At 34.1% G+C, this 25,212-nt stretch overlaps 1 protein-coding gene across 6 annotated transcripts in view; it reads right to left on the bottom strand.

Annotated features, from left to right (window-relative positions):
- MRPL14 (mitochondrial ribosomal protein L14) overlaps positions 1-25,212 on the bottom strand; it is a 42,041-nt gene that overhangs the window by 15,177 nt on the left and 1,652 nt on the right. For 4 of the 6 annotated variants that reach the window (XM_031964774.1, XM_031964772.1, XM_031964771.1 and 1 more), the window contains exon 2: positions 4,263-4,356. In XM_031964774.1, coding sequence (XP_031820634.1) covers positions 4,263-4,336 — 74 coding nt within the window. In that variant the 5' untranslated portion in view covers positions 4,337-4,356. Of the gene's footprint in view, positions 1-4,262; positions 4,357-4,603; positions 4,628-23,391; positions 23,485-25,212 lie in introns of those variants that run through there. The other 2 variants (XM_031964773.1, XM_031964776.1) reach the window with 2 other exon arrangements.

Here is a 25,212-nt window from a genome sequence, read left to right as displayed (position 1 = left end):
TGTCAAATCTATGACTAAGGGAAGAATTAATGACCAAACAAGGGATAGAGATTACAATAAGTAAAATAGCTAATTTTCATTATACAAAATTACAAAGCTTTTGCACAGACAAAACTAAAGCAACCAAAATTAGAAGGAAAAGAGGAAATAGAGATTTTTGCAAGAAGTTTCTCTGATAAATACCTAATTTCTCAAATGTACAGGGCATTGATCCAAATTTATAAAAATAAGAGCCACTTCCCCGCTGATAAATAGTCTTTAGTCAAAGGATATGAACGTGCAGTTTTCAGAAAAAGAAATCAAAACTATCAATAGTCAAGAAAAAATGCTCAAAATAAACTACTGATTATAGAAATGCAAATTTTAAAAACTCTGAGATACTACCTCTCACATCTATCAAATTGGCTAACAATTTCCTTTTCTGATATAAAAAGGAAAATGACAAATGCTAGGAAAGATTTGGAAAAATTAGAGCACTAAAGCACTGTTGATATTGGAAAATAATTTGGAACTATGCCCAAAGGGCTCTAAAAACTGTGTATATCTTTGATCTGGCAATACCATTATTAGGTCTGCATCTCAAAGAGTTCAAAGGAAAGAAAAAAGGACTTATTCACACAAAAATATTTATAGCAGTCCTTTTTGTGGTGACACAGAATTAGAAATTGAGAGGATGTCCATCAATTAGCGAATGCTCAAACAAGTTGTGGTATATGATTGCAAAGGAATACTATTGTGTTATAATTCTTTCAGAAAAACCTGAAAAGACTTTATATGAACTCATACAAAGTGAAATGAGCAGAACCAGAAAACACTGTACACCATAACAGCAATATTGTAAGGATGAGCTCTTATGTTCAAGACAATATTTCAAGACAATGACCAAGAATCTATGATTAAAAAAAAAAAAAAAAACTCCTGAAAAAGAACTGATGAATTCTGAATGCAGAGTTAAGTATCCTTTTTTTTTTTTTTTTTTTTTTTTTTTTTACTTTTTTGATATGTACTATTTTGTGTTTTCTTTTATAACATGGCTAATATGGGAATATGGTTGGCATGACCTCACATGTATAACTGAAATGGAAGTAGTAGAAAAAGAGAAAATCTGGAACTCAAAATTTCTGAATGTTAAAGTTACATGTTTTTATATATAACTGGAGGATATTTAACAAAATACATAAAAAAATTTTAAATGTAGATTTAAAAAAAGTCCCATTTATACTAAAATATTCATAGCAGCATTTTTTGTGATAACAAAGTAGGTCAGTCAATCACAAAGCATTTATTAAGTATCTACTATGTGCCAGCCATTGGGCTAAGCACTAGGGTTACAAAGAAAAGCAAAAGGCAGGTTCTGCTCCCATAAAGCTCACAATTTAATGGAGGAAACAGCATGCAAACAACTATAAATAAACAAGACAAATAAAGAGATCATTTCAAAGGGAGGGCACTAAGATTAAAAAGAGCTGTGAAAGGCTTCTTGTAGAAGACAGTACTTTAGCTGAGATTTCAAAGAAGCCAGGGAAGCCTATAGGTAGAAATGAAGAGAAAAAGAGTTCCAGGAACCAGGGACAGAGAAAATGTCCAAACTGAGATGATGTGCCATTTGCAAGAAATGTCAAGAAGGCCAGTGTCACTGAATTACAAGGTATACAGAAGGTACACTTACTTATTTAGTAAGTAAGGTATAAGAAATCTGGAAAAACAGGAAGGGGCTAGATTATGAAGAGCCTCAAATGCTAAAAAGGATTGATATATGTGATCCTAAAGAAAAAAGGAAGCCACTTAAGTTTACTGAATAGGAAGGTGATATAGTCAACCCTGTGCTTATGGAAGCAGCTATCAACCTGATAGCTGAGTAAGTGCCAAATAGCTGCATAAAGTGTGGTTTTAAAACGTAATAGAACAATACCATGTAGTACTATTATAGAAAGGTTCATTAAAAGAAGACAAATATAAACAATTCAGGGGAATTCGGAAAGACTATTAAGAACTAAGTGTACACAGTGCAAGGAAAATAGAACCAAGAGAACAACATATAAACGACCACAATAATGTAAAGAAAAACAACAGAGTTAGAATTCAGTTTAATGTAATGACCAAGCTTGATTCCAGAGGGTGGGTAAAATAATTTTCCTCTTTTTAATAGAGAAGTAATAACCAATCAACAAATACTCATTAAACACTCATTATGTGTCAGGCACTGTGCTAGGGCTAGAAATACAAATACAAAGAATGAAAATAATCCCTATTCAGAATGAGTTTATAGTCTAATGAAAAAGAATGTAATTATAAAAATGCAACATAAATATAAATCAATACCAACAAATATGTATAAAGAAGTTAAATACAAGGCAGTTTGGGAGAGAAGGTACTAAAATTTGAGGGATCAGAAAAGGAAAATGGATGTAGAATACTGTTTCTCTATTACAAGGTAGAGGTCTTTGGCAGAAGCAAATTATTACGAAATTACTGTGATGGGAAAAAATAAAGTACCAATTTTAAAAAAAAGTTAACAAAGATTATAAAAGATGGGAAGTCAATAGTGGAAGAGTTTTAAGAAGAGAGAGACACTACAGCATTACTGGGGGATAAAGAAGCCCACTATACTGCATTTCAATTTGGAATTATGCACAAGTAATTAAAACATCCATACCCTTATACCTAGCAAATCCTCTAAATTAGTTAAGTTGTCTGCAATAGAACTACTTCCTACCAGGAGTTTCCTCCTCTCCATCTTCCTTCAGGTTAAGCTAATGAATGGCCAGGAAAATAAAGTGTAGCCCTGTCTTTCTGGATTAATCAAGTCTTGAAAAAAATTAGCCTGATCCCTTTTGTTGGGGGATAAGGGAACCCTATTGAACTGTAGTTCTACTACATACCTATTTCAATGAAATCAGAGAAACAGGTTATTTGGGTATGTGTCTGCCCTTCAATTGAAGAATGGCTGAAAAACTATGGAATACAAATGCAATGGAATAATACTGCACAAAATGTTTGTAGCAGCTCTCTTTATAGTGGCAAAGAATTGAAAAATGAGTAAATCCCCATCAAATGGGGAATGACTGAATAAGTTATGGTATATGAAAGTAATGGTATATTGTTCTGTAAAAAAAATGATGAACAGGCTGATTTTAGAAAAGGCCTGGAAAAATTTACATGAACTGATGCTGAGTGAAACAAGCAGAATCAGGAAAAGACTATACATAGCAACAGCAAGATTATGCAATGATCAACTATGACAGACTTGGTTCTTCTCGAAGGTTCAGAGGCAATCCCAATAAATGAGATAGAAATCGCCACCCATATGCAGAGAAAAAAACTACACAGATAATGTAAATCAATACATGCTATGTTCCCTTTTTTTTCTTATTTTTATTTCTTCTTCTGGTTTTTCCCTTTTGTTCTGATTTTTCTCTCCCAACATGATTCATAAGGACATGTGCAAAAAAAAAAAAAAAAAAAAAAAAAAAAGAATGTACACGTACAACTCCCCCTTGTTTCTTTACATGTAACTGGGGAAAATAACTTTAAAAAGAACATTATGCACACCTTTAAAAAAGTGACATTTGGAGAAAGAGAAGATTTGTATAAAGATTTGTGATGCAAAATAAAATAAGCAGAATCAAGACAATAAACATGACAACAACATGAATGAAAAGATCACTAAAATAAAATTAAACTGAGTAATAGGGAAGGATGATGAAGGCACAGGAAAAGTATTAAAACAAACTTCCTCCTTCATGGCAGAGGTAGAGGAATATTAAGATAGAGTATTACATACAATCAAATAAGTTTACACAGCAAATATTTTTTGCTTAATTGTTTTTCTATGTCATTCATTGGGGTTCAATCTGTAGAGGGAATACTAAATGATTGTGAGGTAAAAGTAAAAACCATCAATAAAATATTTTTCTTAGGTTTTAAAAAGATATTTTACTGATTTAAATATATTTAATAATAAATTTCCCTTGTATCCTTCTCTTATCACTTCTATAATTAAAAGAAAAGAGGAAAAAAATTCAGCAAAAGGGATCACTATATTGAAAGAAGTCTGACAATATATGCAATATTTTACATGAATAAACTTCCCAAGTCTGCAAAGGAGTTGGGGGAGGTGTCTTCTCAAAATCTCTTCTCTGGAACCAGGCAGAAAGAAGGAAATAAGGAAGGAGGGAGGGAGAGAGGAAAGAAGGGAGGGAAGGAAAAAGGAAGGGAGGAAGATAAGGAAGGAGGAAGAAATGAAAGAAAAGAAAAATTACCTGAAATAGCGTTGACTTAGTGCCCTGCTGGCAAGGTTTAGAAGGCTCCCCCAAGGCCCCATAGAGAAAGCCATAGGGATTCTGGGATGAAATCCTGCAAAAAGAAAATATATATTTGTAAGACAAAGTTTTTACTAATAGCTCATTTGCACTTTGGAAAAGGACTAGGCTTCCTAGCTATGTGACCCTGGGCAAGTCACTTAACTCCAATTGCCTCAGCAAAAAAAAAAAAAAAAAAGAAAAGAAAAGAAAAAGGACTAGGGACACATGTTGAAGATGGACAGATAGACAGCACTTAAAGTACAAGCTTTTATCTACTTAATTGACACAACATACAGTACCTAAAAAAGTTCTGGATTAAAAGATGCTTCCCAGGTTCCAACAATTACCCTACCAACCTAGATTCCCAGAACTTATATTTTAGCTGTAGGGTCAGAGAGACAGGAATGTTCTTTTATTTTGTTTGCCAAGGGCTAAGCAGCTACCAAAGCTCAAAGGAATCTAGCAGGAAACAAGTTCCTGGGTTATTTTCAGTTACACTACTTACAGATAAAAAAACTACTAGATACACCTAGTTAGAGAACATTTCCCAGTTTCTCCATAGAAAGAGATTTTGTAAATACCTTGAGCTCTGAACAGAAGTGTATGTCTTTCTTAGAACTGGACTCTGTGATCAAAAAAAGGGGAAAATACTCATGTGCAAAAATGTTTGTAGCTGCCCTTTCTGTAGTGGTAAAAAATTAGAAACTGAATGGATGCCCGTCAATTGGAGAATGGCTGGATAAATTATGGTTTATGAATGTGATAGAATATTATTGTTCTTCTATAAGAATCAATTATCAAGATGATTTCAGAAAGCTCTGGAAAGACTTAAATGAATTCATGCTAAGTGTAAAGCCAAGAGAACATTAAACATAGCAACAAAAAGATACGACGATTAATTCTGATGGACTTGGTTCTTTTCAAAATTGAAGTGATTCAGGATAATTTCAATACACTTGGGATGGAAAGAGCTATCTGCATCAAGAAAGAGGACTGTGGGGCCTAAAGATGGATAACAACATAGTATTTTTACCTTTTATTTTCTTTTTTGATATGATTTTTCTTGTGTGGCATAGTAAATGTGGAAAAATGTTTAGAAGAATTGCATATGTTTACCCTACCTAAGGGAAGGAGGTGGAAGGAAAAGAGAGAAAAAAATTTGGGACACAAGGTTTTGCAAGGGTGAATGTGGAAAACTATCCTTATATGTATTTTGAAAATAATAAGCCATTATTAAAAATAAATAAATAAATTTGAAATATTTGGGGGGGAAAAAGAACTAGGCTCTGCTAGAAGAATTATCCAGCAATGGTTAAATAATGGCACCAAATAGTATGACCAAACTGATTACTGTCACTTTTTCCCCTAAATGTTTAAGAGGTAGGAATTCTAAGTAGCAGAGGAATGTATAACAGGGACTACTTCAAGGCAGTTATAGTTTTCCTCAGCTAAACCCCAAAGTTAATTCCCCAAAGGGCATTTTTTAACACCTAATTCTCAAAATCGCCAGTTTAATCAGGAACCCTAAAATAGGCAGCTAGACTATCAGAAGGAGACATAATTAGGGTTTTAAAAAAACTTTATTAAGAAATTAAAGAAAACAAAAGGCACAAAGTAAACTTATAAGGCCATTTTTCACTTAGATCCCTCAGAAACTTGAAAAAGCCAGTCTACTCAATTTTTGAACCTGGTCAAGAAAAAGGAACAGAGCTCCTTTTTTCCCCAATGCTATTGCTCATTTCGTAAGAATATGCCAGCAAAAATCTAGGGGTGAGCACATCCTAGTCTGAGTTCTTATTCTGTCATCTATAAGACATGTGACCTTGGGCAAATCATTTAATTTTTCTAAACATTATTTTCCTCATCCAATGAAGATAATTACTCTATTTAGCAGGGAACAAGTTTGTCTTTAGGTCAAAAAGATAGTACATGTGAAAGTACTTTTAAAACTTTGAAGAGCTAATCAAAAACAAGCTATTGTAATTATTTACTTTTTTTTTTTCAGAAAGGAAAAAAATAAGAATTTTAAAAATAAACTAACAAGATAAAGTAAAGGAATTTATATTCTATAATCACTGGCTTCTTCATAGGATGTCCTCTGAAGAAGAAAAATCAAAGCAATTCTTTGTATCATAGGGTAGTCCTAGGAAAACTAGGTGCCAAGAAGCTAATTTTGTTTGCAAAGTCACTGACAAAATAGTGAATACTAGAGACTTAAGATGAACTCTCAAATATGGGCATAACCTGACAAGACCAACCACATTATTAGCATATATTGACTAAGTATGTGCCTTGCACAACATTGGCTAAATAACTTGAAAGAATATTCAGAAAGACAGATAAAATATTTTTAAAAAAGCAAACTATGTACCAGTTCTTTTTGTAGTGATAGCAACTGAAAAATTTTTTCTTTGTTAAAGCTTTTTATTTTTCAAAACATATGCGTGAACAATTCTTCAACATTAGCCCTTGCAAAACCTTGTGTAAGGAAATTGAGTGGATGCCCGACCATCACTTGAGGAATGGCTGAATAAGTTCTGGTATGTGAATGTAATGGAATATTATTGTTCTAGAAGAAATGATGAGCAAACTGATTTCAGAAAAGCCTGGAAAGACCTACATGAATTGATGCTGAGTAAAGTGATCAGAACCAGAAGAACAAAATTCAAGATTATTGTGATGATCAACTATGATGGACTTGGCTCTTCTCAACAATGCAGTGATTCAAGACAATTCCAATAGACTTGGGATGGAAAAAGCCAATCACATACAGAGAGAGAACTGGAGACTTACGTCAAAGCATAGTATTTTCACCTTTTTGTTTATTTCTTTCTTTCTTGTGGGTTTTTTTTTCCTTTTGGTCTGATTTTTTTTGTACCATATGATAAATATATAAATGTGTTTAAAAGTTCTACATATATTTAACCTCTATCAGACTGATTGCTATTTTGGGGAAGGGGAGAGGTAAAGGAGAGAAAGAAAAATTTGGAACATAAAATCTTATGAAAATAAAAGTTGAAAGCTACATTTTTACATGTATTTGGAAATAAAATGCTATTTAAAAAGATCACCTATAGAAATTTAACAACTATAAAAAACAAAAAATAAAAAACAAACGAGAAAAACAAAGATCTCATATATACGAAAATATTTATAGAATTTTTTGAGGTAGCTAAGAATTTGAAACAAAGTAACTGCCTAATGACTAAAGTGGTTAAACTAACAGTAGCACATCAATGTAATGGATTATTATTGTGCCACAAGAAATAATTAATATGAATAACACCAAGAAACATGGAAAATCTTATATAAACTGATACAAAATCAAGTAAGCCACACCAAGAAAAAAATATGTTCAATGATTACAATGTATATGGAAAGAATAACAGCAACAAAATAATTGAAACTGTGCTGCAAAGCTTCAATAATCACAGAAGTGAGTGCAAGGGATAATGTTGTAAAAAAATTAATTACCCTGGCATGGATTCTGTCAATAAAAGGTTACTATAATAATAATAATTTAAAAAAAAAAAAAACTTCAATAATCAAGCCTGACCACAAAGAGGAGATAAGACATTTCATTTCCCCCACTTGAGAAGCAGGGGACCAGAAGTATAAAATTATGCATATAGATTTTATAAATGTTGTATAGTTTTTTAAAGAACTTTTCCTCCCATTTCTTCTTTTTCTGTTATTCATTATGAGGAATGACTCTCTGGGAATGGATGAGAGAAGAAAGTGGAAATGGAGACAAAAAAAATTTTTTAATCTATTTTAAAACGTAAATTGTTTTTACAGAACAGTAAAGGACTTGTGTTTGGTCCCACAGGTTACCAAAAACCTTTAGAAAAAAATAAAAATGGGCAACAAAACAAAATGGCCTTTTCAAAGCTCATGTTCTATACAAACTGATTTGACGATCCCTGGTCCTGTACCCTTAAGAGTCAATCGTGACTTAGCTGCCTCACAGCACTCAATATAGCAATCCTAATCACATGCAGCAATGGTATCTCTTCTTTCTTCCTCACCTAGGTCACAGTTTTAGGGCTGGGATGAAAGGAAATCCCCACCAAGTGTCCAACAAAGGCACAGCCACAGGCCTGCTTTACCACCAGAAAACTGCACCACTGACAAATTTAAAGGATTCAAGCGATTAAACATCCAAGTTTCCACTGCTACAGTATTTACACATAACCTCTTTCTTCCCACAAGTTCAAAGCACTAAAGATAAGTTTTTACTAATATGGGTGAAAAAAAAAAATCACAGCTTACCTCCACAAGAATACCTACCAGAGTACTCATTAAATATTTATTGAGTACTAAATCTCTTCCCCTCCCCAATTCCTAACCCAATTATCTCAGATTCTTTAAGGAAACAGCTTATACAGAACAAAACAAAACAAAAAAAAAAGTCACCTAGTCAATATCCTTGCTCTTCAGATAGCAAAATGAAGCCAAAGAAGTTAAAAATCACACGGATAAGTCCCTTGGGAGCACCAGAATTTCAATCTAGCCACTGGACTCCAAATCCATACCTCTTACCATTCAATTTTTAACCAGAGAAACACCCGAAACAGCCTAAGAATAAGCAGAAATCTTCATTCCAAAAGCAGTGGTAGGAAAATCAAGTGCCACAAAAAAACTCTAGAATTTGAATATCTGACAAAGAATTGGCCACTTCTATAAAAGATTGCCATTTCTCTTAGATTAACTCTCAGAACTATTAGAGCTGTTTAAAATTCAAATATGAATGTTATTCCAACTGTTAAATCATTCATGTTACAGATGCCAAACCAGTTTTCATTCTGACAGCAGACATGCATTTTACTCATGTTTGTACTGTCAGTTAAAATGTAATCTAAAGAGGGAGATCTAGGGAGAATGATCATCCAAAACAACTTTCTTTAAATGTCTATTGTCCAAATTCAGTAATTCAAAGGGTGAGCTCTCTGGCAAGAAGAATTTGAAGCTGCTTTAAACCAAGAAGTATAATTGAAACAAATTATACAAAGTTTCCTCTTAAAAAAAAAAAAAAAAGCAGACCCTCATGAAAACTTAAAAGGAAGTACAGAAAGCAACTACTTAATGTCACCTAAGAAATATTTAGGGTTACTACATCACCATCCACATTCTTCTCTCTAGAGCATTGCAACATTCTCCACCAGTCCAATGCTTCAAATAAAAACTCAAGATATTTACATTTCATTCAAGAACTACAAATGGGCTCTTGGGATTCCCAGAAACTGGATTTAGATCAAACTGGGGGAGACATGATTGAACCCACTATTTTAGACCTTTGCACAAACAAAACTGGGCCTTAAGCCCATAGTCATTTACTACAATCCCACTTTCCTACTTGTTCCTCAAACTTCTCTTCTCAACCTATTTCACATCTATCCAGCTCAAGCCTGTCCTAATACCTCTCATATTACCTTTTCTTCTACTTTAACATTTCCATAAAATTTAGTTTTTAAATATTAAAGTATTACTAATATGTCACCTATTATTAATTTCTTGTATCTTTACTCACAATTAACAAGATATTAACATAATCATCTCATAATTAAAAGCAGGCTCTTAAATGAGTCTGTTGTATATATTGGAAGGAGTGGGAATGCTAGCAAATAATGCCCACCAAATTGTGAATGCATCTAACCATTCTGGAGAGCAATGTGGAACTATGCTCAAAACTGTGCATATCCTTTGATCTAGCAGTGTTACTACTGGGCTTATATCCCAAAGAACTCTTAAAGAAGGGAAAGGGACCTGTATGTCCAAGAATGTTTGTGGCAGCCCTGTTTGTAGTGGCTAGAAGCTGGAAAGTGAGTGGATGCCCATCAATTGGAGAATGGCTGAATAAATTGTGGTATATGAATATTATGGAATATTATTGTTCACTAAGAAATGACCAGCAGGATGATTTCAGAAAGGCCTGGAGAGACTTACATGAACTGATGCTAAGTGAAATGAGAAGGACCAGGAGATCATTATACACTTCAATAACAATACTATATGATGATCAATGGACGTGGCTCTCTTCAACAAATAAAATAAAAACAAAAAAGAAATAAAAAAGTAATGCCCACCAGAATCACAAAAACAAAGATTTAAGAGCTGAAAGGGACCAACTACCACCTAAACCAACTTCTTCATTTTATAGATGGGAAAACTGAGGCTAAGAGAAATTAACAAGACCCATGTTGTAAGATACTTAAAGATACAAGTCAAATTTTATATTGAAATCCTCTGACTCTAGATCCACCTATACCATTCAACCTTCTAGGAAAGAAATCACTATTTCAAGCAACAACCATTGAATTTCATTCAAGAAATGTATGCTATACTTGAGTTTCATTCAATGAAACAAGATCCATTTCTCCAAGTAAAATACCATACAACCAAAGTATCTTTGCATCCATGTCCATATGTTTATATGGACACATATATCTTGTATATTACAAGATTTCCTAAAAAAGTATCTGTGTCATAGTATGTGAATTGGAAGAGAAATGTAGGGTTTTTTCCCCCAAAAGAGATTTCTCCATGAAAAACTGCAACCCTGGGGATTATGAAATTTCTTTAGAATAAAATATTTGAGATATTTGAAAGGTGTTTATGTATTTCTACCAAGCTATTTACTCCCCCCCAAAGCAATTTTTTAAAATGAGAAGTAGGAAGATTTCTACATCAATCTATCTACAATGTCATGAAAGTATAATTCTAAGCATAATACAACTACTCAGTACAAACATTAGTAACTTTAAAACACAAGAACAAAATAAATACATTTCTATCTCAAAAAGCATGGCCATTTTCATAAGAGAAAGAAGAGACTTAAGGGCTTTTTGCTTGAGTACTTCCTCTAAGTGAGGAAGACTACTTTTTTTGAACTAGCAATTTAGGGGAAACATTCCTGCACTTCTAATTAGGCCTCAAAGGACTAGAAGTTGAGAGAAGAGTAGCCACAGTATCTAGTTAATTCCTGGAGAGATTAGGAAATAGAAGCTTAAAATCCTGCTTGCTCAAAGAGCTCAGAACAGATTAAGTGCAAATCTAAAGGTTTTTTTAGAGATGAAGGCTGGAAACTGGCTGTTGAAGAACCATTAAAGAACTGAAAGTATTCAAACAAACATTACATAATATTATATTTACACTTTCCCATAAAAATTCCTACAACATATTTTGGAAGGAGTAGAGAAGGGAAGGGACAATGGAAAAAAGGGACAAAGAATGTTCTCTCATACTTAAAAATATTTTTATTTTTAATTTTAAATCTCTGGTCCATGTGTTTTATAAGTGACCTATGTAGATAAGCATATAGTAATTCACCTAATAAGGTTTTAATAAGATGATAATGAGAGGAATACATTTACAATACCTATTCTGGGTGTGTGTGTGGAAGAAGTATTATCATGGTGGGCTCAATCCAAGATTGAATACTTTTTCTGAAACAAAATTCAACAATGGTCACTTTTTAAGCACCTACTATGTACCCTGGATCTGTGCTAAAATATGACAGAAAGGAAAAATCAGTTTGCCTTCAACAAGTGCACACTACAAAGGGAGAGAAAACAATTATGTACATACAACATACATAAAGAGAGCAAATTAGAGCCAGTCTCAGTGGGAATGCCTTAACATCAAGAGGAACCGGGAAATTCAGGACACAAAAGACACTTAATTGCAAACTCTCATGAAAAGTATAGTCACATGACCAACAAAATAGACTAGACATTTTATCTGATTCCCCTCAATCTCCCTAAAACAGAAAAGTTATATGCCAAATAAAAAGCAAGTTCAGGTATCTCTATAATGTAGTATATCTAGAATCTAAAATAATCAGAGGAAAAAAACCAGGAACTGGCCACTTAACCTGAACTCCTTCAACTTCCCCATAGTAGCTGATTTAAGGACGTAAAAAATGGACTTTCTGTAAAAACCCAATGACCCAATGCACAGGCTTGCAGCAAAACCTAACACCATACTCCTGTCTTCCTCTAAACAAAAACAAAAACTCCCAATGATCTCAGGAAGAAGATTCAAAGACCAGGAACATAAGCAGATAAACCTACAGGGAAAACATTAACAATAAAGGAACATGGTCTTCAGATGATCTAGCTAACAAATTCAGAATCTATGAATAAATACTGAAAAGCAAAGGAAAACAATACAAAACTTAGTGAAACAGAGAACCCTGTGGAACATGAAGAGGACATGAACCACAACATCCTGTTAAGAAGCAGTACCCCCCAAAAAAAAGAAAGAAAAAAATGAAAATTTATGACCTACACAACAAAAAAACACAATCATTTAAAAAAAAAATCTGCAATGGCAAATCTCACCAAAGAAACAAAAAGGAGAACAGATTGTGATTGCAAATACACAGAAGCAAAGGACTATATAAAAAGAAAAGCAAAAAACAATCTAACAAAAAGAAAACATGGTCAATAATCTAGGCTAAACATACTGATCTCAAAGATTGGCTTAGTAGAAACAAGCTAAAGATCAGCATTATATGCTGATAGAAGAATATGACAAGGCAAAAAACCTGAATACCATAATAAAAGTAATAAAAGCATTACCCAGAACTTCAGAACACAGAAAATTAAATAACTGAAATAATAGAAAAAAAAAAAAAAAAGCATTCAAAGTCACAAACTCCCAGACATAAAATAGCTAGATTTAATAAACCAAATAAGAAAACAATAAATTCTGCAAGGAGATCAGGAAAAAGATCTTTAAATAAAAAGGAATTTGACTATAATATTTCTAGGAGTTTTCATATTGGAATCTTTTTCAGGTGATTAGTGGATTCTTTCAATTACCTTTACTCTCTCGTTCTTGGAAATAATGATAGTTTCTTTGATAATTTCTTGAAAGATGCTGCCCAGCCAGCTTTTTTTTTCTGATGATGGCTTTCAGGCAGTGCAATAATATTAAATTATCTCTCCTGGATCCATTTTCCAGGCTGGTTATTTTTCTAATGAGGTTTTTCACATTTTCTTTTTTTTTTCTTTCATTATTTTGATTTTGCTTGCTTGATTCTTAATGTTTCATGGAGTCATTAGCTCCTACTTGCCCAGCTGTAATTTTTGGGAATTATTTTCTTCAGTTAGCTTTTGTCCTTTCTTTTCCATTTTGCCAATTCTATATTTAAAGGAGTTGTTTTCTTCAGTAAATTTTTGTACATCATTTTCCATTTTTTTGGTGCTTCTTTTACTGAGATACTGACTCTTTTCATGATTCTCTTACATAACTCATTCCCCCCCCCCCCCAATTTTTCTTATATCTCTTATTTGATTTTTAAAATATTTTGAGCACTTCCATGAGTTCTTTTGGGACTTGAGACCAATTTATATTTCTCTTGAAGCTTCACATGCAGGCACTATCATTGTTCTCTTCTAAGGTTGTGTTTTGATCTTCTCTGTTGGCATAGTAGCTTTCTATGGTCACAGTTCTTTTTTGTTTTTGCTCATTTTCTACGTGACTTTTAAAATTGAGCTTTGCTCCTGAAATACTGGAGGCATTACTCCAAGCTTCTTGAGCCAGGGGCCTGGCCACTACGCCCTTGGGGTGAGCTTGGACATTCACCTGCTATGTTAGGACCTTCAGTGGCAAGAAAAAAGTCAAGACAACTGCAATGGTTCAGGTTGCAGTAGATGACCTTCAAAGTCTATCAAGTTCTAGGTGCTCCACAGCTCTGATTCAGCCACCTTCATGGTTCCTGAAACAAAATGTTCTCATCCACCCATCATGCTGGGGGAAGTCTTCACATCTTTGAAGTAAGACAATCCCCTAATTCACTAGATTTGAAGCTTATAGATTACCCTCAACCTGGTCTAGATCATCTGCTGAACCAGGGGGAGAGTGCTACACATGCTATATGTTTCTTGAAGCCTCAGATGAAAGTTGGTTGATCAGATGGATACCAAAGGTAAAAAGCAGCCATGAAAAGAACTTGGCAACCTTCATACCAGAGGTACTAGTCTTCCCTGAACACCCATATATGCCTATGTGATGAATACAGAAAAGCATGAGAAGATCTACAGGAACTAATGTAAAGCCAAGAAAAGAACACACAATAACTACAATATAAATGGAAAGAACTACCATATATCATAAAATTAGACGTTAATGTGGCAAAATTATAAAGATCAAGCAGGACTCAAATTAAGTGACATGAGACAAAAATCCCCAACTTAACTCTTCAAAGGGCAGTCGACACATTTCACACATTTCATATATTTTCACACTTTTTAGCTATTTGGGCCAGTTGTGCTGATTTTCCCCCCTCTTTAAAAATATATTTATTAAATGGGATGGCTCTTTTGGAGGGAAATGGAAAGAGGTATTTGGAATAACTATGATGATGCAAGAAACAGAAGATATCAGTAAAACTTGTATTTTAAAAATATATTTTTTGCTCTCAAAATCAAGACTGCTAAACAACTGCCACAGCTCTATAATCTATGATCATTTACCCGATTCTACTTTCCTCTTCCTGGCTGTGTGGTCTTGAGAAGTCACTAAAAAAGTAACACCAATAATGGCTACTATTTTTATAACACTTTAATGTTTAGAAAGAATTTTACATGTTATTTCATGACTCAGTACTATTATACCCATTTTGCAGATGAGAAAATTGAGATACTAAGAGGTTAAGTTACTTGTCCAGGATCAAACAACTATTAAGTATCGGAGGCTGGATTTGAACTTAGAGCTTTCTGTGTCCCAAGTCTAGTACTTAGTAAATCCACCATTCAAACTTGGTAAAGTGCAGAGCAATATACTTGATCTCTTTGGGTTTGTTTTTTATATGCAAAATCAATGGGCAAGAATAGATGACTTCTAATGTCTTTTCCAGCACTAACATTCCAAATCTATGCATACTCAATTGTATAAAATTCCCCAATTCTATAAACTCATTCTAAACAGGAGAGCTGAAAATTAGGTTATACCATTGGAGATTAAAATTGATTCTATAATTACATACCAAGTGACTTGGAAGCAAATTTAAATCACTTCAGACCATCTATATAATATTTTGTTACTCAAAAAAGCGTTTATGAAGAAAGATGAACCAGATGATTTTAAAGAGTCTTAGTAAGAGTTTTTGTATCCCAAAGAGGTCATAAAAAAAGGAAAAGTTACTTTAAATAACTCTTTTTATGGTGGTAAAGAATTGGAAATTGAGGGATGTCCATCAACTGAGGAATGGCCTGTACAAGTTGTAGTAAATGAATGTAATAGAATACTGTAGGCTCTATAATAATGAATACACAGATTTTAGAAAAACCTGGAAAGACTTGCATGAACTGAGACTGAGTGAAGTGTATAGAACTAGAATATTGTACACAGTAACAATGACACTGCAATGATCAACTGTAAATGACTCAACTCTTCCTAGCAATACAAGGATCCAAGACAATTCCTAAAGATACATGATGGAAAATACTCTCCACAACCAAAGAAAGAACTATGAAGTCTATGTGTAGATCAAAATATACTATTTTCACTTTTCTGTGTTATTTTTCTCATGGTTTTTCCCTTTTGTTTTGATCTTTTTTAAAACATGACTAATGTGGAAAGATGTCTAACATGAAAGCACATGTATAATTTCTATCAATTTGCTTTCTATCTTGGAGGGGAGGAGAAAGAGGAAGGGAGAAAAATCTGGAACTCAAAATCTTACAAAAATGAATGTCGAAAACTACCTTTATATGTAATTGGAAAAAAGTAAAATACCATTAATGGGGGGGGGAGGAGGGGGGAGAAGAGAAGGGGGAAGGAAGACTCCTAATAACGTGACTTCTATTCCCAGGGTATTTGTTTAAACCACTTCCTAGTCTATACTAGAATTCTCCTCATAATCCCAAGCACAATGAAATAAATTTATTCAATTAAAAGAATATCTTTTTCATCCTAACTAATTAATGGAAAACTCCTTACTGGTATTTAGGGAACAATAGCAAGTCAAGCGAGTTATTATTAGCCTGTAGTCAAAAGATGACTGATTGTTTCACTAGTTCTCTAACTTCAAGAATTTATCCAGGTTAGATAAAACAACATAAACTGCCTTCACTACTGTTTTTGAGTAAAGATTTTTCTTAAATTCATTATACATACTCTAGAGCCCAAAGGCTCCAGGAATCATTCTAGGTCAAAACAACTAAATCGAGCATGCTATTTTAAATACACTGGCAATGAGAACAGAAAATAGGATATAAGGAATCTGTACCTCTTCTGTTCAATAGAAAACTAGAATAATTACCAGCTCTTTGAAAGCCAACCAGGAAAATTTCCAAAGATATTCCTATGTATGCACAGAAGTGAAACAAACTTCTTTCTATACAATCCACATATAAAGATTTTTACAACCATAGGACTTTTTGGTTTAAAAAAAAAAAAAAAAAAGGTAATATATTAATACGATCTTAGGGTTTTTACTATATCTCCTCAAAAGACTTTTTTCCAACTACTAGGTATCCATAAAATTAATGGGGTCTAAAAAAATAGAGAAGAAAGTTTAAAAAATTCCCAGAGATCAAGATGCTCTATACTTATTTCCCCTTCCTAAGGAAAAGCAATATTAATAGATCCTGCTAGAACCAGAAAGCAACTCCCCAGACTGATCAACAACAATGATGATTTATAGACAGATTATTTTTAACTCAGAATCAAACCCAGCCACTCTTTTAGTGATGACTCAGGTCTTCCCAAAACCTATGGGCAGATCATGAACTAAACCACCTCAAATTAACTTTTTTTTAAAAGGCCAAATACTATGCCAAGTAACAAGGCTTTTTTTCCCACAACCAACAATCCTTTTATGAAATTCTTCTGGATCACAATGGCAAAATGCTGCTTTTGCCACAACCATTTATTTAAACACCAAGACATATAAGTGGCATGAAATAAGAAAATTCATTCTCATTCGTAAACTAGTTCTTTGCAGAACACACATAATCTTATTTGAAGAAAAGCCTCAAGAGAAAAAAGACTCTATGGTTTCCAACACATATTTTTACCATCACTGGCTGCCCTATCCACTATTACAAACTAGCTGGTCAAAAGCTGAAGCTAAAACTGATGGGTCTCTCAATAACTGAACTTTTTTTTTCATAGCATCCATCAGCAAACAAGCCCAATTCTCATTATCTGTAAACAAATTCTTTTATCTTTTTTATCTACTCAACCCCCTAACTGCCCTTTTTTTCCTTCAGTAATGTGAAAAGGAAAGTTATCTCCTCAAATCTATACACACACTGAGGGGAGGAAAAAAAATATGATGAAGAACACAATTTATAGACCCATTGGATTTTGGTTTGAATTCTAGCTCTGAACCACTTGTACAACTCCCCTCACCCCCTTTTTTAAACATTCATTTTTTAAAATCTGAATTCCAAATTCTCTCTCCCTTTTGTCCCTCCCCTATCCATTGAGAAGGCAAGCAATGATATCCATTAAACATGTGAAATCATGCAAAATCAGCCTGTTTCTTCATGTATTAAATGAGAGATTAGACTATATATGACTTCCAAAGTCCATCCTTCCTAACTCTTGATCCTATGACCTACAGTTAGTTAAAATCTTTTTTTTTTTCTCAATGATCCACAAAGGAAAAATGAAATACCTATGGACAAAGTACTGTATTTTCAGAGATCCTTTTCTATAGCTACAGTATCATATATTCCAAACCAAATTCAACAACGGTATAAAAAAGGATATTCCTTTTGTATAAACTCATGAGGTTCATAGATCTGAGAGCTTGAAAAGGCCTTTGAAGTCATCAAGTCCAAATCCACCTTACAAACGAGGCCCAAATAAATGAAGCAATTTAACCAAAATAGTAGGTGGTAGAGCAGAGATTCAAAGTGATAAGGTTTAGGTTTGGGGGTTCCCTTTAGTAGGGAACCAAAGGATGAGGTCTAGATTTATGGAACCAAAAACAGGTTAGGGTTTCTGGTTGTCAGGGAGTTAAAATAAGGTCTAGTGGCAGGTTCGGGGGTTCAAGAAACCAAATGGAGATATTTGGTTCTCCTGCACCTCCTTGGGATTCAGTACAAGGTTAGGGAGTTTGTGCAGATTCTGGAGGACTGATATTCTCTGTAAAGGAATTTACAGACCCAAAAACCTAGATTGATAAGAGATTAATTATAGGAATTGGGAAGTTAGAAATCCTGACAGAGAGGTATAAAGTCTGATTAGGGAAATAGGTGAGGATAAAGAGAGGGTAGCACTGGAAAAGAATATTATCCAGGTTTCCTTGGCATCGCATGGCATAGCCTAGCATGGCATAGCATGGCATGTTTTTGGAACCTCTGCAAAGAGAGGATTTTAGTTTGGCTCTTTTATAACAGGAGCTTTGGCTACAAGCTGAAAGAGGCTCATGGGTGGAGTCCCAAAATGGCTCATCTACTTGCTAGGTTTCAGCTTGAGTTGAAATTTGAATAGAATTCAATGAGTTTCAATAGGATTGGAATTCCTTTTGCTAGATGAATGAAACTGTCTTAGTTTCTCTTGGGCAGGGTCCCTCACTGATGCAGAGTTGAAGATTTTCTCCTTCAAGGAGTTTTAGAGTTTCAGGGTCCCTTCTTCAAAAATAAGGTTCTGTGTCTGCAAATACAGGAGCCTATCCGCAAGCTCCAAAATGAAATACAATGCATTTTCTTGAAGTTAGAAATAAGAAACTGGCTTTGCTGGAATATTTTCTACAATTCTCCCCAATCTCTCCCCTCTGAAATGGTCACCCTCCATGCTTGGAATATCTTACAGAATCTCACTTTCTTTAAGACTATGTTTAAGGCACTTTCTTCTATACTAAGGCTTTCTGGATGGGATTCCCCAACTGCAACTATCCTCTTCCCAAACTACTCTTTATTGAACTAGTTTACATTTATTCCTTATACTCATTTATGTACATGTTCCCCCTAACAGAATCAAAACACCTTAAAAGGGATTATTTCAATCTTTATCTTTATATTCCCACTGCATAGCAAAAAATCTGGGACTTGGTATGCATACAATCCATACTGGATCCTCAGTGAGCCAGAAGGCCCAAAGCATGGCTCTATTATGTTTCTCCTTCTGGCTTTTTGGTTTCCTCCATCAAAAAAAAGGGAAAATAAGTCCCAATACTTTACAAGGCTTGGCTTTCATAACTTCTTTTTTATAATTCCAAAAAACTGAGTATTGAATATAATGAAAAATGATTAGTTGGGGACTGTGAATTTCATTTATCTAAACAATCACAGCCCCATCTCTCAATCCCACGTATTTATCATATCCTAAAACCAAGCTGTACTTACAAATAAGCAAAAAGTTTTGGTGGTCTTTGCAACACAAGCAACCAAAAAATGCTTCAAAGATTTAAAGTGGAGTGTGGAAGCTAATTTATTCAAACATATATTTCTTAAACATTTATCCAAGGCAAAGTACAATGCTAGTGTAAAAAACACAAAATTTGTGAATAAAGTATATAGATAGAAATATAAATAGAAAAGCCCATATTTCACAACATATACATCTGGCTCTCCAAAGTATATATGCCCAAGGCTAAAAAAGGTAGGGAGTTAGTACCTGTGGGAGGAACTAATTAATAACAGCATTTAAAGAAATGGAAAGATCTTAGAGAAGTGTTGGTTGGGGTAGGAGAATAGAAAAGCTGGGGAAGGAAGAGACAGCATTAAATTCTAAATAGGAGATCGGTTTAGGGTTGAGAAAGCTTGAATTTAACTAGAATAAAGCACAGATACCACCACTCCCATAAGATAGCAAACTTCAAACTGGTGTTAAAATGTGGAAAACCCTTCTTAGCCAAAAGTAGCAATACAAAATTAATAGACTGAAAGTTTATTGAAAATGGGAGGTAGGGGTGAGGAAGAAGGGTATTTCCTCCAGAAATGGTGGTTTTAAAATGCTTTACATAGTAGGCATTGAATATTTGTCAAAAACACACAACAGAAAAAGAATTTTCCAAAAATAAAATGAACAAGCTTATTCCCAAAGAGACTTGAGAAGATAGCTCCCCCAAATTCTTTAGAGGAGGAAGAAAGGATTGGGAAACTAGAGGTCGATAAATGCAGAATATTCCACATATTTTGATTTTTTTTTCAATGACTGCTTTTGCTGATTTTTTCAAACTCTTTCTCTTTTTTCATTTTTAAAAGAATTCTATGCTAGTTCTCTGAAAGAAAGTAGAGAAAAAGTTAGTAGAAGAAATTTAGGGCATGTAAAAACAAAAGGTAGTAAATAAATTCATTTAAAAGACAATTTTAATGCTGAATTTACTGACATCCTATCCTACTCACATTCTGTTCTCTTCTTTTGCTTCTGGATCAATACGATGATTGAAATCACTTAAAAATGTTTTTAAGGTTAAGAGGGAGCTAAAAAAGCACTATATTCCCAATCTCCTTAGAGGCCCTTATGATTTTTGAAAAAATTATTCCCTAATCTGAACCTTGTTTCACAAATGAATAATTTACAGTAAGCATGCTATTTGGCAGCTTCCTTAAGAGGGGACTAGAACATTTGACCTACAACTTTTCTTAGTTCTAAATTAGATTCTTTGGCACACTGATTTGTACTTGTTAAACATGCAAAAACAAGCACCAAGAAGAACAAAAACCCAAAACAAGCTACCAACCCTTCTAAGTAGTTCCCTTGGTTTCATCTATCACTTCCACCTAGGTGAATCTGAAATCTGTTATTTGCAGATGATCTGAGTGAATTTTAAAGCCTCCATCTAAAAGTGTCCCAACAGCACTTCAAACTCAAATCTAAAATCAAGATTACATTTCCCCTAAACTTGCTCCTCCACCTAAGCATCAAGACAAAAGAACATCAAGTTTGTATTCAGAAAATCTGGGATAGAATTTCACGATGACCTTGAACAAGTTATTGTCTCTCTGGACCTCATTTTCCTCATCTAAAAAATGAGGAGATTGAATTTAAGATTTCTTTGAGGGTCTCTCAAGCTCTGAATCCTAGCAAACTTTTCTAGTAAGGTACTGTGATATATAAAGAGTCCATCTGGAGTCAGAATACCTAGACTGCAATTCTAGGTCTATTTCTTACCACTATGACATTGGGTAAGTTATATCTTCTCAGAAACTCACTTTCCTCATTTATAAATTGAGAGGACTGAAATAATTTCTATGATCCAGTAATCCTACTTCTATCAGTGTCACCACCATCAATTCAATGAGCATTGTTCAAAACCTCTTTCTTTAATCTATCCAATAAAAATATCCAATAGGTCACAAAAGGCCTGTCCAAATCCACTTGCACAATATTTCTCACATTCCCTCCTTTCTATCCTAACTGCTCCAACCCAGCATAGGCTCACTGCCACCTACCTGATTACTATAAAAACATGATTTTAAGTCTTCCTACCTACAGTCCATCATTCGAATGGCTGCCACACTTCTTTATGCTCCTGGCAAACAGGATCATTCATCATTTCCCACTCTCCCTGCTCCCAACTCTGTATCTTTACTGACACTTCCATACTCCTAGAATGCAAGCTACACCCCCAAAATTCCTGTCTATTCTTTAAAACCCAACTCAAATACCACCTCTTTCACTAAGCTTTTTCTGTCTTTTCCTACTCTACAACTACTAAACAACTTCCACTCTATCCTGTCCTCACAAGAGAGGTACAAAACAAAATGCTCTTATTATAAATTAATGTGGCATTAACTGGATAGCCTCCAATCTCCCCCAGATGCTAGCACAGTGTTCTGCTCTTAGTGAGCATTTAATGAGTTTCTGGAAGTGAAAAATAACTAGAACAACACTCTATGATCAAATTTTAAAATAAAACTTTCCTCCTCCCAAACCTTCAAAAGGATCAAAAATATTTTTGAAAATTGACAAATGCTTGTTGGTAGAGTTGTGAACGAATCCAACCATTCCTGAGAGCAATCTGGAATTATGCCCAAAAAGTTATCAAACTGTGCATACCCTTTGATCTAGCAGTGTTACTACTGGGCCTATACCCCAAAGAGATACTAAAGAAGGGAAAGGGCCCTGTATGTGCCAAAATGTTTGTGCCAGCCCTGTTTGTAGTGGCCAGAAACTGGAAAATGAATGAATGCCCATCAATTGGAGAATGGCTGAATAAATTGTGGTATATGAATGTTATGGAATATTACTGTTCTGTAAGAAATGACCAGATGAATACAGAGAGGCTTGGAGAGACTTATATGAACTGATGGTAAGTGAAATAAGCAGAACCAGGAGATCATTATATACTTCAACAACAATACTGTATGAAGATATATTCTGATGGAAGTGGATTTCTTTGACAAAGAGACCTAATTCAGTTTCAATTGATCGATGATGGACAGAAGCAGCTACACCCAAAGAAAGAACACTGGAAAATGAATATAAACTGTTTGCATTTTTGTTTTTCTTCCCAGGTTATTTTTACCTTCTGAATCCAATTCTCCCTATGCAACAAGAGAACTCTTTGGTTCTGCACACATATATTGTATCTAGGATATACTGCAACATATTCAACATATATAGGACTGCTTGCCATCTAGGGGAGGGAGTGGAGGGAGAGAGGGGAAAAATCGGAACAGAAGTGAGTGCAAGGGATAATGTAAAAAAATTACCCTGGCGTGGGTTCTGTCAATAAAAAGTTATTATAATAAAAAAATAATAATAATAAAACTCTGTATGTAAAAAAAAAAAAAGAAAGAAAATTGGCAAATGCTGATAAGTAGATATAACATCACTCAAAACAAAGAAAGCGTTCTACTAATTCATCTCTGAAGGAGTCTTCTAACCTTAAAGGTCCTAAGCTCCTACAGGGATTGTGATATATTCTGAAACAAAAATCAGTAGATGTAGTTTGACAAAGAATAATCCTTTTTTTCATGTGAAGCTTAATTATAAATACACCTTCATCTCCTGAAATGAGGACTACCCCAGGAAATCTAGAATAAGGTCACTATAGACAAGGCAGCACTGTCTGAACACAAGACTGTTCAGTAGAGTGCCTGAGACAGTCTTGTAACAGAGCTTCAGTATCCATGCCTAGTAAAGGAAAATGAATCTCAACTATATTCTCAGATACCTCTTATGTTGGTCCCTGGTGTTCTGAGAAGGCACTTTTCTTTCTTAATGCTTTCTTTCCTTGGTTTTCCTCCAGGTGTACTGAGCCACTTCTCTAGTTGAAAACATTATGTTATAGGTCATAATAATATTCTCAGAGCAATTTGAGCATTCAATTCTTTACAATATAGGAGTATATTAGTCACATTTAGCAGTTGAGGAACAACATATGTGAGCCTCAGTTTCCTCATCTGTAAAATGGAGATAGCAATATTTGCATTATCAACACATCATAAACCTCAAAGTTTATAAATAAGAAAAACAGCATAGATACAAAATATTTATAATCCAGAAATCAACACATTTTATATTCACAGTGCCTGGCACACAGGAGGCAATTACTAAATGTTTGTTGATCTGCTGATTCACAATTAATATTGCTACATTTTCTTTAAAGAGCTCAGGGTTAGCTGGGTTACACAATGATAAAAAATGCTGCACAAAATACTACAAGATTCTGTACTCAGAAAAATGGAGTCCAGATATAGAGAGAAATTCCTCAACCACAACCTGAAAGATATACTCCTATTTGGAAGCTGAGAAAATAGGCCTAAAGTTAAATGATATGGCCAAGGCAATGCACACACACACACACACACACACATATTACATATATGTGTATACATGTATATATACATTTATACACACAGAGAGAACCAGGATTTAATCTCTATCTCCTGACTCCAAGCTCAGAAATCGTTCCACTATTCCTCATGCTTCCTAATAACCAATATTTTTGACAATGTATCTAAAGAATGTCTCCTATGGGTAACAGACAAAATATTCTTGCTTCTTATCACAACCTACTGATGAAGGGGAAAAAAGGCCAAAACACTGAGATACTGAAATATCACAAATCTCTAAAAGGAAGCAAGCATTTAAAGGGTCAAAGGGACATTGAGGAGACATCATATAGGATGATATATTCATTAGGTTAGAGATCACCTAATCCAACTCCTTCAGTTTTAAGATGTAAAATTAAGGCCCAGTAAGGCAACAGATTTGCCCAACCAAGGTCATACAGTAGCAAACACCAGTGTTAGCATTTGAATACAAATCCTGATTTCTAATCCAGCATTCTTTTTTTCATACCACTGTTTCTTTTAGGGTTTCCTTTTGATTCTGCACTATCAATCACTTAAAGACAAAGATTATTATCAATCTGAAGATGACTTAATGCTGGGATCAGCTAACATATCTAATTGTGATTGAATAAGAAATTAAAAGAAATAAAAAATAAAACGTCTTTAACAGGTTAGAACCTTGGGTTAAATCTAACAAGATAAAATTTAAAGGACAAAAAAGTAAATCTTACATTTGGTTTCCAAAAAAATTTGCTATAAGCTGGAATATTTAATTAGCATAGCCCAGCACTATCTGAAGTAACAAAGGTTACCTGGAAGAGAGAATAGCAGTTACTCTCCGATGCCATTTGACCAGATTTGGGCTGTAGTTTTAATATCTCTAGCCCTTGAACTCAATAAAATGTTCATAACATATTCACAAAGCATGCCATATGGTGACTAAGTATTTTACTGTCTCACTTGTTTTTCACATATATTATTCTCCTCAAAGAAAAAAAAACAAGCTCAGAGTGGTCAGGGCATACAAGCAGTAGGTGGCAAAGATGGGACTAGATCAATTCTGGGGCTCTTTCTATAACTACCCAACATGTTCTAATAAATATTTGTTGAATGAATGTTGACTCCTTATAGAACTTTAAGCCTGAAATTAATTATGGTAATAACAGCATTTATATAGTGTTTTTAGGGTTTGCAATTTT

Source organism: Sarcophilus harrisii, chromosome 4 (assembly GCF_902635505.1).
Source record: "Sarcophilus harrisii chromosome 4, mSarHar1.11, whole genome shotgun sequence".
NCBI lineage: Eukaryota > Metazoa > Chordata > Mammalia > Dasyuromorphia > Dasyuridae > Sarcophilus > Sarcophilus harrisii.
The sequence above is the reverse complement of the archived record's forward strand: the minus strand, read 5'-3'. Positions and strand labels throughout refer to the sequence as shown.